The 16,705-nt window shown below is 49.9% G+C and overlaps 1 protein-coding gene across 1 annotated transcript; it reads left to right on the top strand.

Moving 5' to 3' along the window:
* Positions 1-2,875: 2,875 nt before the first annotated feature.
* Gm2a (ganglioside GM2 activator) lies at positions 2,876-15,422 on the top strand. Its single transcript, XM_021634622.2, has 4 exons — positions 2,876-3,089; positions 8,308-8,469; positions 13,451-13,633; positions 13,941-15,422. The coding sequence occupies exons 1-4, from the start codon at positions 3,009-3,011 to the stop codon at positions 14,094-14,096; spliced, it is 582 nt and encodes a 193-aa protein (XP_021490297.1). The 5' UTR covers positions 2,876-3,008; the 3' UTR covers positions 14,097-15,422.
* Positions 15,423-16,705: the final 1,283 nt, after the last annotated feature.

Below are 16,705 nucleotides of genomic sequence, written 5' to 3'. Positions count from 1 at the left end.
GCATGCTATGCAAACAGTCTACCAAATGATCTACACCTTCTCCTCCATCCTAATGATTTTTAAACCCTAATTTTGTAAAAGAAAAAAAAAATTGAAGTCAGAGAGTTAAGGCCTCTACCCACTCTCTAAAAGCAATAGGCGGCAGGGCCAGAGTGCAAGCCGGGTGAAGAAACATGCCCCATCTTTCCTTCCATCATGGTTATGGCTGTGCCTTCCAGTCACTGTGCCCAAGGGACTCTAGAATTTCTTCAAGGCCATTTATCGGGGAGGTAACAGCTCTATAGATATGAAGGATTGTGTCTGCTCACCTCTAAACTCCCTGTGAGAAGCAACCTTCCAACTACCAAGGCCAAACAGTTCACTGTGTGAGGCTGGAGCTTGTGAGGCCGAGAAGATGGAGGGTTAGGAGTCAGGAGGAAGTGGGTGATGGGGATGTGGAGATGAAAGAGTAATTCCCAAAGGGACTTTGCTTATTGTTTTGTGATGCACCAGCATGCACAGAGTTGGTACTGCAGTCCTACCCATCTAAAGGCAAGGGCACATGGGCAACCCTTACAACCTTTTGGATCAGCCACAGTAGAAATGACCTTTCCTTTCACTCTGCTATATGACATTGGGAAAGAGCTTTCCTTACTGGTCCTTGGCTTGCATTTGTGTTCGATGAAGGAGAGTTTATTATGAGAGAACCAATACACAGCCTAGTTAATAGCAGTGAGCCAATGTCAAGATCTTAATTATATAAAATGTATTTTAGTATGAACAAAGGGGAGAACATAGAAGCACACAAAATAAATAAGACAAAAATGTAACTTAAAAGATACATTAAAAGTTGATAGTTTTGTCAAGCACTGGCTGTTCATTAGTAACTAAAAGTTACAGTTCCACTTCTGCTACTTTGAGGAACATTTATGAGGAAAGATAAAGTGAGAAACAAGACCCTTACTCTATAATAACAAATTCAAGAGATTCATGAAAATGAATCAGTTAAAAAAAAAAACATTCTGCAGAAAGTGACATAGAGAAAAAGCAAAAATGGCTGGGGTGTTGAATTGGGGAAAGACAGTGGTTTTAAAACCCCAGGTATAGAGACGTTCCCGCCCTTTCTCCCCCATAATTTGGGACTCAGAGAGGTGCAATCATTGCATTCTTTTAGCGTGGCTCCTCCCCAAAGTGTCCATCCTATTGGTTGGGGACAGCTTTAGCTAGCAAGCATCTTGGGGCTCCAGACTGCTCCCTTTTCTGATGATGAGCTCAGAGGACTGCCTACAGCTTTCCAAGGCTCAAAATTATCAAACAGGTGACAGCCACCCGCTAAGGGGAGAGAGGTGCCTCGGACCTCCTGCTAAATCTGACTCCGAGAAGTTCTAAGTATAGCTCAGACTGAAGAGAGACTGCAAGGATTTATTTCTGACAGAAGAAAAGATAGGGGAAAATCGGGAAAGATAAGAAGGGAAAAAGGAGCTGGGAGGTGGTGAGGCAGCGCTCGGGAGGCAGGGGCAGGTGGATATCTGAGTTCGAGGCTAGCCTGGTCTACAGAATAAGTTACAGGACTGCCCGGGCTACACTGCCCTCCTGTCTTCCGGTAGGGGGGAGGAGGAAAGAAGGAAAAAAAAAAAAAAAGAGCCCCTTCTCCTGGAATCTGGTTGGAGCAGAAAAGCAAGAATCCCAGGACAATTAACTATTGCTTAAGGCTCCCTCCATCCTCAGCAATATTTCTAGAAACTCCATTTACCAAGAAGCACGCGCACTCAGGCTGCTGCTGTGCAAGTTCATTGGCTTCTGGTTTAGCTGACCAGATTGGAACCCTGTCCAAGACAGCTCTGGAACCAACCCGTAACCTTCGTTATGGAATAAAGAAACAGGGACGGGGCTCCCAGGAACTCGTGGAGCGAAGAAAACTCCAAAAAGTTTCCCAAATCTTGTAGATAGTCTGGACGAGGACTCTGGAAACGTGCGAGTCTTTGCGAAGGCCACAAATCCACGCTCCCGAGTGTCTTAACTTTGTTCTGGGCACCATTTTGTCCCCTTAAGCCTCCTGCTTAAACCTATATTAAAATATTTTTAATAAAAGCACCAACTCTGCTTCATCATAAGACTATTTGTGAAATTCTTTTCAGCAACGAAGACCAATTTCGCCCTCACAGTCTGCTACCTCTGTGCTCTCAACGCTGACATTTCTGGTATTTCGTGTGTGTGTGTGTGTGTGTGTGTGTGTGTGTGTGTGTGTGTGTGTTGGAAAGTAAACTTTGGTTTCTAAAGGAAAGACCTCGGACGGCGATACGCGCCACCGCCTCCTCGGCTCGGCCTCAGGCTGCAGGTGCTTCCTCAGGATTAACGAGGCCATCCTCCCAAAAAAACCTCAAGGGCCTGGGGGCGTGTAGGTGCAGTTAAAGCGGGCAACCAGACTCCAAGAGCCGAGACACGCGTGCACAGAAGCGGGAAACTGGCCGGGAGATTCGCATTTCTGCAGAGAAGGACCTGGGAGGGTAAAACAAACAAACAAACAAAACAAAACAAAACAAAACAAAACAAAACAAAAAACGGAACCCCTGGGGTCCTGAAGATAACCTCCAGAGGCGATGGACACACCCCAACACTTCGCCCAGCCCCACCCCAACAGGTCCCGCCCATCACCTCTCCTCCCCTCCCACCCACCCCCTCCTGCACTCACCCGTGCGTTGTGCCCTGATTCTTCTGCGTCCAGCCCCTCCCTCGCGCTCGGCCCTGCCCCTCCGTCCTTTTAGCTCCACCCCTCCCACAGTTCGCGCTACCCTTCCTTCCCTCAGCTCCGCCCCTTCCCCCGGCTGGCTCTGTCCCTGCATCAGGCCGTTGAGGGTGGGGTTGAAGCGGGCGGTGCTGGGGGCGTGGCCGCAGAGGTCCCGCCTAGGGCCTGCAATCTCGGAGGCGCGGGGCGGAGCGCTGCGCTGCCAGGCTTTGCATTAGCGACCTGCGGGCTTTAAAGGCATCCGGGATTCGCAGTGCCTAGACCTGCCGCGGGAACCGTCGCCATGCACCGTGTGCCGCTGCTGCTCGTGCTGGGCTTGCTGCTCGCAGGCCCCGTCGCCCCTCTGCGCCTCGGCCTGAAGCGCGTGAGTGCCCCTGATCTCTGGAGCAGGCCCTCAGTGGCAGCCGGGGGCTGATAGGTCCAGATTGTCCTGGAGGGGCTGGCCTCCTCTGATTCGTCCTGTCCTAACCTTTCCGGGTGCAGAGCAGCGGTGTGAACCCACCCGCCCAGGCCCAGGTTCTCAGGCTGTGACTGCATTTCCCGCCCTCCTCCTTCCCGGTTTTCTGCTCCGATCTAAAGTCTTCCTGCGGTGGGGAGGGTTGAATCAGGCTAGGAGGTTCAAAGTTGCCCACCGGGTGGCTGAGGGCCAGCCGCGTGCTCCCGCTGCTTTTGGTCGTGAGCCACTGAGCCTCCCCTCAACCCCCCAGTTCCAATCTTTCACTTTCCTGTATCTTTTCTGCTCCCGCACTGCAGACGGCTGGAAGAGGGAGATTTGGTCATTCTGAGGGACTAGCCCGGTCCCTTTGCCTTTTGTTGTGGCCGAAAGGTGTCGGTCCTCCAGAACCCCTCCCTCCTGCCACATCGGGGAGGAGGTTTGTCTAAGAGCCAGAAATGTCTGGGTAAAGGAAAGGGAGGGATGGACTGCGAAAGTGGGGTATCTGACTACCGATTCCTTTTCTGTTGTGGATGATCTTAGTCTGATGTCTGTAAAATAGGTGTGAACGATGTTTGCAAAATGCCGAAAAGAGTAGTGCGGTTGGGGCTAGTACGGCCTTGACCCTGTTTGATCCAGAGGCAGGAAAACTGTTATTCGTGGGAGGAAGGACCTTTAACTTCATTTGCCCAGAGGCTAGTCAGTTTGTCTCTTGGTGTCCCCGTGTGGGCTGAGAACGCTTGTCTCGGATCCACGACTGGCCTTGTGAGGTGGAGCCCAAGAAGAGGCTCTAGGCGTGGGGATAACCACTGTGCCATTCCAAATTTGAGGGGCGCAGAGAGGCGATTCGGAGGGACTCAGGCCTTCTAGGCACCAACCTCCTTCTGGCTATGAGGGACTTTACTCAAGATCACTTAGTGAGTGACACTTTTGAGCCTTACCTGCTGTCGGCTCCATGTTCCCTGGGGACATCTGGGCTAAAGAAGGCTGTGCGGAGTCACCATTGAGTGAGTGAACCTCCGGAACCTTGGGGTCCTTTTGTATCATTGACTGGTCTTCTGACTCTGGGCTGTGGTGACTCCGATAACAGCCGAATGGCTAGCTCTGTGCTGGTAGACAGTAGGCAATTACTAGACTTTAGGTTGTATCGTGCCTGTCATTTTTTATATACCCACTGTGTGCTATGGATTGACCTTTGTACTTTTCCTCTTTCTTTCTTTCTTTCTTTCTTTCTTTCTTTCTTTCTTTCTTTCTTTCTTTCTTTCTTTCTTTCTTTCTTTCTTTCTTTCTTTCTTCTCTTTGTATCCCCTAAAACTCCCCTACGTAGCTAAGGATGACTTGGAGCTACTGATCCTCCTGCCTCCGTCTCCCAGTTGCTAGGGTTATAGGCTTGCACTGCCATGCCCAAGGAGCTTCCCTAATGGCCTTAATTTGGAATAGTTGATAAGGATAGTATGGAGTTCTGTGTACTTAGCTAATTGCCTTTGTTAGCATCCCGTATTATCAGTATACGCTTGTTAAAACTAAAGAGCCAGTGTAGGTCGGTTACTGTGAACTAAACTCGGCTTTGTTTGGGTCTCATCAGTTTTCCATTAATGGCCTCTTTCTGTTCCAGCACCTGCTCCGAGAGTCCATATTGCCATCCCTGTCACATCTTCCTACTCTCCTCAGGCCTGGGGCAGAAAATTTAAATGAGCTTGGCTGCCATTAGGAGCTGAGTCCTATTGCTTTCTGTGTACAGACATTTTACCCAGGCCACCGCCCTAGCAGAAGATATACTTATGTCCACTTAATAAATGAGGAAGTTGAATCTCCAGGGGTTAGCATGCCCTAGGCATCTGCTAGTGAGAGCGGTAGGGGCTGATCTGTCCCTATATTATGGCTATGTACCCACATTTCCCTGTTTACATTCTGGCTTGCTCTCCCTGTGTCTTGGTCTAGGCTGGGGATGGCATCTGTTAGGGACCAGGTAGGTAGTGCTGATCTCTGTCCTCCCTTTTCCCATGAGCCTGGACTCAGCTGCCCAGGCCCAGGTTACTACTTTGCCATTCTTTTGCTTGGGCTTACGACTGGCCTCTCTTCTGCACCAAGTTCATCCTTCTCTAAGCATGGTGCTTTCTTTTGAAGGTGTTCTATTATACTGCGGCCAGTTTGCTCTCTTAGACTTATGAGGGCTTAAGATTAATGAGCCTGCTACCCCTCCAGCCTTAGCAAAGTCCTGCATGCAACATGTCTGGCCTGTTGGTCTTTCCATAGTGCCAGAACCAGCTGAGCTTCTACCTCAGGGCCTTTGCTTGTACTCCATGTATACTGATGGTTGACTTCTCATCCTGAAAGAATGTCTTAAGTATCACCTCTCAACCACTCTGAGTAATACCTGAGTTACCCTCCACATCACCTTTTGGCACTGGGATTACAGTGGTCCATCCATCCATCCATCCATCCAACCATCATCCAATCTTTCCTTTCTCCCTCTTTCCTTTTGCTACCCCCTAGTACTTGGGTTTGAACCCAGGGCCTCAGGCATGCGAGGCAAGCTCTCTACCACTAAGTTACACTGCCAGCCTGGGTACCACTTATTTACATGAGGCTATAAGCCCTGTGAGGCTGGGCAGGACTGCTTCCTATTACTTACGTAGCCCTTAGTCCAGGGCCTGAAATAGTTGCTCCACAAATACTTGTGGAATGAAGTTTGAGCAAAATACCTGCTGGTACCTATCCTGGCCCTGCCTTTCTTAGTCACAGTGTGTCTTGTCATTGCCAAGAAGCTTGAACACGAACTTTAACAGGCTGACAGGGATCTCACAGAGTTGGTGGCAGGAAACAGAGGCCAGGGAGGCAAAATGGCTGTTCTTTAGTGACCCAGGACATGCTTGGTGTCTGACCCTGTGGCATGAGCATATGTGTTCTCACCGTTGTAACAGTTCCGGGAGGAAGATATGAAATGCCTCCACTTAAAAGATACGGGAATCAGGACTCCAAGATAGTATGTGTGCCAGGTGGTGATTTTTAACCCAGGTCTGTTTGAATGAAACCTGGTTTTCCCGAGTGGCTCTTCAAAGCCAGACCTGTCCCAACTCCTGTAATGCTGCTTTTCTTCTTCTTCTTCTTCTTCTTCTTCTTCTTCTTCTTCTTCTTCTTCTTCTTCTTCTTCTTTTAAGACAAAGGGTTTTTTTTTTTTTTCATCCCAGGCTGACTGTGAACTCACTATGTATTTGAAGATGACTTTGAACTTCTAAGCCACCTCTTGTCTCTACCTCACAAATGCTGGGATTACAGGCATGTGCCCCATGCTGGTTTTCTATTGTTTTTTGTTCTTCTTTGAAGATAGGGTCTCACTATAGCCCAAACTGCCTTCAAACTTGAGATCCTCCTGCCTCAGCCTCCGGAGTGCTGGTGTCTCTTGTGTGGCACCTTGTCTGGCTCCTTTAGAGCTGTAGTAGATTGTATGGGTGATTGACTCTGTCCCTTTTCTATAGGGACAGTCTTAAGCTCTTAGTCTTATCCCTTCAACTTGAGCTTGGTGTTGAGGCACACGTGTACATGCTTAGAACCCTGCTTAAAAGTTTTGACCCATGACAGTGTCAAGCCTTGCGTCATAGGGTTACATACAGTGCCGCGCCTCTTGTCATAGGGTCACATAGCTTCTTGTGTCTTGACTCCAAAACTGGGCAGAGACAGGCTGTGGTCTAGAATGGATCATGTGTTCCCTCTGGACCCCGATGGCTATGAATGGGTTAAGATGGAGGTCAGGGTGTGGGGGGGACAGGATCGGCAGGTTTTTAAAGGCAGTGCTGAGGGTCCTTGAAGAATATGAGTGTGTTTAAGAGGGATGGAGGGAGAGGATGGAATCCAGATCCTTAGGTCCTGGGGCTGGTGGTCACATGTGTTGGATCTAGGGCACATGGAGGAAGATAGAAGAAGTAAGTGCCTCTGAAGAGGAGTGAAGCATGACTCAGGTTCGGGGTATGGCGTGGTTCATGGCAGTGGAGTAAGGATGTGCTTACGAGATGGGAAAGTCATTTCCTGGGATAGCTCATCAGTGAGGGACCCCCTATAGATCTTGTCCTGTGGGTCCTGTTCCCTGGAGGGTGAGGCTTGGGCCACTGTTGTTTCCCTCTGTGTTAATGTGTTCCCCATTGTTGCTGGCCCTGGATTGGACATGGGGTGGGGCCTGGGCAGGCTCCTATACTGTAATACAAGGGTGACTCCTCCAGGAGCTTGCCCTGCGGTGGGTCCTAAAGCTGTCTGGAGAGACATGGGTGGCAGGAGTTGGGAGCGCAGAGAAGGTGCCCCAGAGCTAGGTGAGGTTAATTCCATTTTTAAAAAAGAATATTTTATTCATTCATTGACTTCTATACAATATCTCTAGATCATACCCAGCCCCACATCCCCTCCCCCACCAGTTGTCTAACACATCTGCTTACCATCCTCATCTCCTCCTCTTCCTTTTAATAAGCTCCTGAGTCCGATTAGTGCTGCTCATGTGTGCATGGTTTAGGGCATGGGCTCCCTGTGAGTATCACCCCACCCCCTGCAAAGAATAATGACTCCCTCTCAGCAGCCATGAACTGCCAATGCCTCCTTAGCTAGGGGTGGGTCCTCCCTTCTTTTCCTCTCTTCTTTCCTTGTAGCCCAGGTTGATCTAGAGTGACCACAAACATTCCAGCATCTTGCCCTAACGCGAGTCCTTACATTATGGGCTTGTACCACCACACCCAGCTAAGTCTTCCCTCCCCTGTCCCGGAACAGGGTCTTGTGTATCCAGACTGGCCTGAAATGGGCCGTGTAGTTGAAGATGACCTTGAATGCTGGGTGTTCCTGCTTCCATCTCCCAAGGGCTGCCCATGTCACCACACTAGGTTTGTGCGGTGCCAAGGATAGAGCCTGAGGTTTCCAATATGCCAGGCAAGCATGCTACCAACTGAGCTACATCCCAGCCCCATCAGTTTTGAAGTCCAAGGTCTGATATAACGGACCTTAGCCTCACACTTTGGGATGTTGTCTTTGGAGTCCTGCTTGAAGAATGGGATAGACAAATGTCAACTGTTACCGTGGGGCGCAGAGGGGAACGGGCGGGCCTCCAACGCTTCTGCGCCAAAACATTTCTTTTCCTCAACTTCTCCCCTTGCTGTCTGGTTGTCACTAGCCTTCCCGACTCGGCAGCTTCTCCTGGGATAACTGTGATGAAGGAAAGGACCCCGCAGTGATCAAGAGCCTTACACTCCAACCTGACCCCATTGTTGTTCCTGGAGATGTGATTGTCAGCGCTGAGGGCAAGACCAGCGTCCCTCTCACTTCTCCTCAGAAGGTGAGCCCCCAGCTAGCTGGAAGAGGGTTGGGAAGGGGCAGGAGCATGCGTGAGGTGCATGCTCACGGGTTGTGAGGGATTAGCCTTTACAGACTTACCCAGGTTCACAGAGTCTCAGGATAAGGGGACGGAAGGGAAACTCATGTGCCCACTGGGAATCACCCCCACCTTCACTTGGATATGGCTGCCCACTGTTCACCACGGTCTCCTTTCTGTGTTGTCCTGTTTCGGAGTCAGTAGCTATGGGCGTAAGGCTATTTTATTTTGTTTTGTTTTGAGACAGGGTCTTACTCTAAAATCCAAGCTGGCCTTGAACTCATGGCAGGCCTGCCTGCTTCAGTAGGATTAAGGGCATGAACCACCACACCTGCCTTGATACTTGGTCAGTGTGACTGCAGGTAATTCCAGCAAAAGAAGCAGGTTGCCTGTGAGGACAGCCTCGTGTATGTATACACACACACACACACACACACACACACACACACATACAGGGACACAAACACAGACACGGACACACACCCACACAGGATCCAGGCCAGCCATAAAGAGAGAGAGAGAGAGAGACCCTGTCTCAAAACAGAAAACAAATACTACCTCTCAACCCAAATAAAATAAAATAAAAAAATAAAAAAAGAAAATGTGATTGCAAAGGGAAGAAAATAAAACAAATGGGCTCTCACAGCCAAAATGACTAATCCTATGATCTTTATCCATACTGCATGTATTTATTTTTAATAAATACATATGAAAATAGGCAGTGCTCTGTATCTGTGTATTGGTTTTGAGGAAGGCCTTCATGTAGTCTTAGCTGGCCTTGAGCTTGCTGTGAGCTCCTGGCCCTCTTGCCTCTACCCCGCAAAGTGTTCAGATCGCAGTTGTGCTACCACACCTGGAATGGACCCCAGGGCCTCTCATGCATGTTTGGTGAGCACGCTACCAAAGCCACATCCAGGCTTGTTTCTCTTCTTTTGAGCCAGGGTCTTATGACGCTCAGGCTTCCCCAGAACTTAATGTAAGTACCTGAGGATAGCCTTGAACTTCTTTCTGATCTTCTGCCAGTGCCTCCTGAGGACTGAGATTACAGCATGTGCCACTGTGCCTAGCTTCTACTGCATGCCTTCTCAGTAGCTGGTCATCGTTGGCTGTTCTGGATCCTGTCAGAATCTTCACTTGCTGTATTAATGAGACAACATGGAAGACATTATCCTGGCTAGGATTTTTTCCTCACAGTGATCTACTTACTATGTAGCTTCACATTAAGTATTTCTATTTATTATTATTATTCTATTTATTATTATTATTGTGTGTGCATATGGTATGTGGGGTGAGGCACACATGATCAAGTGAGCACATACAGGTTAGAGGACAAAGTTGTTTAGTTGGTTCTCTGCCACTTTTTTTTTTTTTGAACAGGGTTTCTCTACATAGTCTTGGCTGTCCTGGACTCACTTTGTAGACCAGGCTGGCCTCGAACTCACAGTGATCCAACTACCTCTGCCTCCCCAAGTGCTGGAATTTAAGGCATGTGCCATCACACCCACTTCTCTTCCACTTTTTTTGTGGGTTCTCTGATGGGAACTCAGATTGCCAGGCTTATGTGGCAAGCACCTTAAGCTGCCAAGCCAACCTGCTGGCTCAGATGTGCAGTTTTAAAGATCTTTTATATTCAAAGCCAAAATGTCTCCAAACAGTCAACCATGTTCACACCTAAACTGACAGCTGTGCTGTCTTTTCCAATGATTTTTCCTTCTTTCTTCCTTTTTTTTTTTTTTTTTTTTGACACTAAGCCAAGAGTCTAGGAGTCTTTACCCCTCTTGAGCCTAAGTGGTCTGTTCACAGTTCACTTGCTTTTTACAGTTATTTGGGAAAACGAGCTTATTCCCACCCATTGCCCTTTTTTGCATGTGTTTTATATGTGTGTATGGCTTCTAGTGAAACCTCTTATTGTAGTTCTTCACTCTCTAGTTAGAATCACCACCTTTCTCAGATAATACTATATGCCCACATCCTCTTTCTGGTCCAGACCTGTTCTCGACCAAGTTTTGATCATTTAGAAGGTTGTTGGGAGCCAAGCATGGTAGTGCATGCCTGTGAATTCCAGCAGTTAGAAGGAAGTACAGGAAACTGGGGGGTTCTAGGCGTCCTCAGTTTCAACAGCCTGGGTTGTTGGGCCCAATCACAGTTCCTCTGTCTGAGGCATTTCTTGAGCAAGAACTAAGTTACTCAGTAAATGCGGATGGTACTCTGCTGAGAGCCTAGCACACAGGACGTGCTCAGTTTGTGCTGGTACTTGTTGACTTGTCAATCACTGTCAGTTTTCCTGCAGCCTCTTGGGCTGGAAGACCTGGATAGGTGTCAGTGACTCTGCCCCACTGCCCATGGCCCTGCTGGACCAGTACACTTTCTTCAGTTATCATCCAGCAGTTGGAGGCCAAGCCCTGTGGATACAGGGACAAAGTTTGTCCAGATCGAAAAGGCAGACTGGCTACTGGACTGAGTCTGCCAGTGTGGCATGAATGCCATTTCTCTGCTGTCAATATTGAATCTTGAGTGTATGAGTGTGTGCCCATGTGTGTATGTCTGTCTCAGAATGTGTATGTACATGCATGTAGCGGCCAGAGCTCAATGCTGGGTGTTCTTTTCAATCTCTCTCCACCTTAGATGGAGTCTCATTGTGCCTGGAGCTCAAAATTCCAGCTAGGTCGCTGGCCCATGAGCCCCAGGGTCTGCCTGCCTCTGCCTCTCCAGTGCTGGGCCTGTACCCCTGTGCCTAGCTCCTACGGGGTCCTGGGGTCTGAACTCAGGGGCTCCTGCTTGCCTGGCAGGCACTTTACCAGCGGATCCATCTCCCCAGCCCTGGTTGTTTTAACTTTGTTTTGTTTGTTTGTTTGTTTGTTTGAGACACAGTGTCTCTGTGTAGCCTTGGCTGTCCTGGAGCTCACTCTGTAGATCAGGCTGGCTTCAAACTCAGAGACCTCCTGCCTCTGCCTCCCCAGTGCTGGGATTAAAGGTGTGTGCCACCACTGCCTGGATGACTCTTAGCTGTTTGACCCTAGCGGGTCTCCTTGATGAACTGGTGTAGCTGTGCCAGGTGAACAAGTGCTGAGGCACAGGATCGATGAGGACATATTTCTGAGCTCTGCTGGCCGTAGGTAGGAGATGGACAGGAAACACTGGCTGTGATCCCCTAATGGTAGGTGTGTCTGCTGCCTCCGGACTAGTTAACTTCAGTGACTGCTGCTCTGGGCTTCCAGTGCTATGCCGCTCCTGGGTTGGGGAGCAGTGATGGGGGAAGTACCACAGACATTCATGCTCTGGGCTGCTTACCCCTGTTTAGACTGTGACTGGCTCACGTCCCTCTTTGGGACCCTGGCTAAGTAAGGGAAGGAGGGAAGTGAAGTAGCTGGAGGGTTTTGTAGTCTGAGGCTCGTGAGTGCTGCGCAGGTGTCCTCAGCAGGACAACAGAACACTCCTGCTCCCGGCTGAGGAAGTAGAAACTGAAGGAAGTTGACTGACTCCCTTGGGGCTGAACCCGTTAATCTTCCAGCCCAGACCCTCTCGCTGTTCCTGATCTAAGAGGAATAGATTTGCCAGCAGAGGAGGCAGGCTGGAGGAAAGGTCACTATGCAATCAGGGAGGATTCATGTTAGTTAGCAGAGCAGGCCAGGGAGGCAAGCAGTTTCAGCTTCTTGGCGCACAGCAGAATTCTGTGGCTTCCTGTATGCGGAGATGGCTTAGCTGATAACATGCTTCTTGTGCAAGCATGAGGACCTGTAGCCAACTCCAGAAGTCATATAAAAGCCAGGCATGGTGGCCTGTGCACTTGTAACCCTGTGAGGAGGTGGAGATGGGCAGGTCCCTGGCAAGCCAGCCTGGATGGATCAGCGAGAAACCCTGACTCAAAAAGCAAAGTGGATGATGACGGACACACGTGCACACACACACACACACACACACACACACACACACACACACTCTCCTGCCTGTAACATCCGCAGGAATCACGGAGTGCCGGCTTCCGGCTATTCACCCGTGCACTTTTCCCTTGCTGGCTTCGCTGGGACACAGATCCGGTTCTGAGAGACAACCTGTATGCATGGCAACTAATAGAGTTAATCTTCTGTATGTGCCAAGGGCAATCAGACTGTTTGCCAGGAAGGCTTGGCTGCTTCTCCTCGGTCGGGTAGGCTGCCACTAGAACAGGAGTGGGATCAGGGTAGCTTGGCCGTGGGGAGCATGTTCTGGTTTTCTCACCCAGCTGGGTCTCAGGAGGTCATTCAGCTCTTGTAACCAGCTGCAATAAGACCCATAGACTAATCTCAGAGGAATCTCCCCATACATTTCCATTGGTTTGTTTTTGCAGAGTGTAGATAAGTAGACTGGGCTTGAACTTGCAAGTTCCCCTACCTTTTCCTCTAGGGTACCATGATGCTCAGTGCTGCACCTAGCTACATTTCCAAATATAACTCTGCCGTCTGCAGCAACAGAAAATATGAGTCAAGAACAACCAACATAAAGATGTTATAGCTAAGACTGGGTTTGGAAGGCAGGCCCACCCAGGGCACATGGCATAGTCATCCAGCTAGTGTGATGTCAGTGTGTGGCCTCCTCTCATTCGAGAGTGACAACTGGAAGATGACATATGGGTCAGAAAGAAGGGGCATTCACATTTGATGAGCAGTGCCCGCCACATGCTTAGGAATCCTGGGACTCAGACGGAGCATCCCCCTAGCCAAACCATCTCTCCCCCCGTGGTACCCCGCACCAAGAGACAGAGGAGATTCACTGTAAGTTCAAGGCCAGTCTGGTCTACATCTGTAGACTGCGTCTCAAACAAACAAACCCATGGAAAGGTATGGAGGATAACTTTGAGATTGGACTGTGAGTCTTATTACAGTTGGTCATGAGGTGAGACGAGAGGCAACTGCCGGAATGTGTGCCCTGGAGCTCACACTGGTGCCCTGGTCAAATCCTGTGACAGGTGGAGCTGACCGTGGAGAAGGAAGTGGCCGGCTTCTGGGTCAAGATCCCCTGCGTAGAACAGCTTGGCAGCTGTACCTATGAGGACTTCTGTGACCTGCTGAACATGTACATTCCCCCTGGAGAGCCCTGCCCAGAGCCCCTGCACACCTACGGGCTGCCCTGCCACTGTCCCTTCAAGGAAGTGAGTACCTGGGGCGCCAGGCATTAATTTTACTCCTCTGTGGTAGAGTAAGAGGGGGTGTGGTCTTTGCTTCTACGGATATGAGAACCGCTGTGCTGGGGGCCAGGAGCCTCGGATTAGCCATCTGTGAAACCGGGCAGCTCTGACCTTAGCCGTGACCACTGGTGCCCTTTCTACTTACTCAGCCTGGAAAAGGGCCACAGCAGCGCTGCTGCCTCTAAGCGGAACTCCAGGGGAGGGCGGATCACAGCTGGAGGCTGTCAGCAGCAGAGGCCAGCCCTGACCCGGGTTCACTTCCTCCCCTCAGGGCACCTACTCACTGCCTACGAGCAACTTCACAGTGCCTGACCTGGAGCTGCCGAGCTGGCTGAGCAGTGGCAACTACCGCATCCAGAGCATCCTGAGCAGCGATGGGAAGCGCCTGGGCTGCGTCAAGATCGCCGCCTCTCTCAAGGGCAGATAGCCTGGCAGCCACGGCCACAGAACGAAGGGGCACCACACGCCTCTTCTTCTGTGTCCCAAGGCCCAGACCTGCCCACCTCCAGCTCCATTCCCTCTACCCTCTCTACAAATCAGTGTGCGCCCTCTCCTGTGGGAGGATGGACCAGGCAGGTCTGGACATCTGCTGGGCTGTAAGCCATGCTCCTCCCCACCCCCACCGGCTTTCCAAGAGTTTCGTTCATGTCCGAAACAGTCAACATGTTTGGGAATCTTAAGTTCAAACTGACCCAAACTTGGCTTTCTAAAGTTATCCCCACCCCGCTCTTCTTTTTAGTCACTGACTCAAAACCAGAATAACAGAATATTAATCTTTCTCATTCCACTCTAAACCTTTCCTCCAGCAAAGAGGCCTAGGTAGTCAGTCTCAGTCTGTCCCCCCATTAACTTCCGAGATTAACCGCATTGTCTTCTCAGCTTGCCCAGCCAACACCGGTGCTGATGGATCCTGGAGAAGCAGGGCAGCGTGTGGCAGAAACCCTGTGGGAGTTAATATGGGAGTTATGGGCAAGCTCCATTAGGCCTGGTGCTGCCCACGGGCCTTGCAGGGTGAAGCAGAAGGCCTGGGGAGCCAGAGCAATCCCTTCCAAGCATGACTTCCACACCTTTCCTTTTTTGGTAGGACACATATAAGGGATGTGAGTCCTTATATCAGACAAGAAATAAAACCAAAAACCCAACAGCACATTTGCTCCGGTGCTAGGTGGCCGGGGGCTGGGATGGGGAGGTGCCGTGTAGCATGACCAGTAAGTGCCATGTGAGAATGTTGCCAGATAGTCACAGTATCTTTCTCCCTCAGGCCCCAAACCCAGGCTTTTATATAAAATTTTGGAATTTTTAACTCTTGGTAACACATTATTTTTTTTTATATATATGTATATATATACTGTGCAGGCCAGAGGGGCCACATGGACTTGCCTGGGGAAATCTGGCTCACAGGTGGCTGTTATCTCACACCCGTTCATCTTCTCAGTGTCAAGTTATCCGGCATCACCTCGTCCCTCTTCAGGGTCAAGCCTGGGGTGCCTGGCCCCAAAGAGGGCCCAGCCTGCGCTAGAGCAGGTCCAGGCAGCCTCTGAGAGCTAGGCACTGTGCCAGCGTCAGAGCCCACCGCCATCAGGGAACAGGGACTCACACCGGAGTGGGTCACCTGGCAGCCACCATGTGGAACAAGGATCCCACGGAGAGAGTGGAGCCCACATCAGGTTGCACCATGACAACTTCCTGAGCTTTGAACAGCCCAGGTTTTGGACTGGAAGCCCAGGCTGGCAATAAATCTTTGTAACTTGCAGTACTCTCTCCTCTTCTTGGCTGCATGCTTCATCAAACATGGCTGCATGTTTTGCTGGAAGTTTGTTTGTGACAGGCTGTTGCTGTGGAAGGACTCAGTGGGTGGTACAGGGGAGTCCAGGCATAGCTAAACATGGCTGCTTGTGTTTATCTCAGCAAGGGCTGGGGCTTCTGCCTCGCTGGGCTGGACAGCCTGAGCTCTCAGGCTGTGTGTGATGTATGCTTTCTCTTTCCTTAACCTACAGTTTCCTGCCATTCAATCTTACAGATTTGCTCTACATTTTTTATTTTGGTTGTGTATGTGTGTGTGTATATGTGTGTGTTTGAGAGGGGGGGGCATAGTGTCATTCCTCAGGTGCTTTCCACATTTTGTTTGAGACAGGATCTCATTAACTTGGAATTTGCTATGCAAGCCAGGCTGCTGTCCGGCCAGTGAGTCGTAGGTATCCACCTGCCTCCACCTCACAATCCCTTCCTGGGATTGTAGTTGTGTTCTACCATGGCCAGTGTTTTACATGGTTCTGGGGATCTGAACTCTGGTCCTCTCACTTGCAGGGCAAGTGCTTTGTTGACTGAGGCCCTCTTCCCTGTTTAGTGTTGAGACAGGGTCTCATGCTGGCCTAGGCTGGCCTCAGACTCCCTATGTACCCAAGGACACAATTGACTGTGTCCTTATGCCTTCAGGATTACAGGCCTACACCACCATTCCCAAATCTCTTTTGATTTCTAGTCTGCATTCTGCTTCTATTGTTTTGCTAGGTGGTATGGGTTAGTCTGGAACTCAGTCCTCCTGCTCCAGCCTTCTTATTGTTGGGATTATATCCATGTGCCACCAACTCTGCACCCAAGTTCACATTCTGAACAGAACCTCACTAGCTCAGGAAATCTTTCTTTGTATGTCATAGTTGTCAAAATGTGCCTTGATGTCTCTTGTGGGTCGGACCTAAGATTTAAGGGTGACGTCTCAGATCACGGAACAAAGAAGTATGATGTGTTTTGAGGCCAAGAGAGAAGAAAATGGGGTCTTGGGGAGCATGCACTCGAAGAAAGTATCGGTACACCAGACCTTGTTTCTGCTTCCTGCCCACTGTGAGGTGAGCAAGCCTGCATACATTCCACCATGAAACCCTGCTTCCTAGCCTGTATATATCATCCGGCCATACTATGCTCTGCCATACACTCTCCTGAACACTAGGATTAAAGGTGTGTCACCATGCTTAGTCTGGATGGTTTGGTTTTTATGTTTACTTTATTTTTACTTGTGTGTGTGTGACCATGTCTGGC

The sequence above is a fragment of the Meriones unguiculatus genome, chromosome 11, assembly GCF_030254825.1.
Source record: "Meriones unguiculatus strain TT.TT164.6M chromosome 11, Bangor_MerUng_6.1, whole genome shotgun sequence".
Taxonomy (NCBI): Eukaryota; Metazoa; Chordata; class Mammalia; order Rodentia; family Muridae; genus Meriones; species Meriones unguiculatus.
This window is presented reverse-complemented; position numbering and strand designations above follow the sequence as displayed.

Excerpts from the sequence above, each read along its gene's own strand:
- Gm2a (XM_021634622.2), top strand. The coding sequence starts at position 3,009 with ATGCACCGTGTGCCGCTGCTGCTCGTGCTGGGCTTGCTGCTCGCAGGC. Across the intron at positions 3,090-8,307 it reads TGCGCCTCGGCCTGAAGCGC|CCTTCCCGACTCGGCAGCTT; the intron begins GTGAGTGCCCCT and ends GGTTGTCACTAG. Across the intron at positions 13,634-13,940 it reads GCCACTGTCCCTTCAAGGAA|GGCACCTACTCACTGCCTAC; the intron begins GTGAGTACCTGG and ends TCCTCCCCTCAG.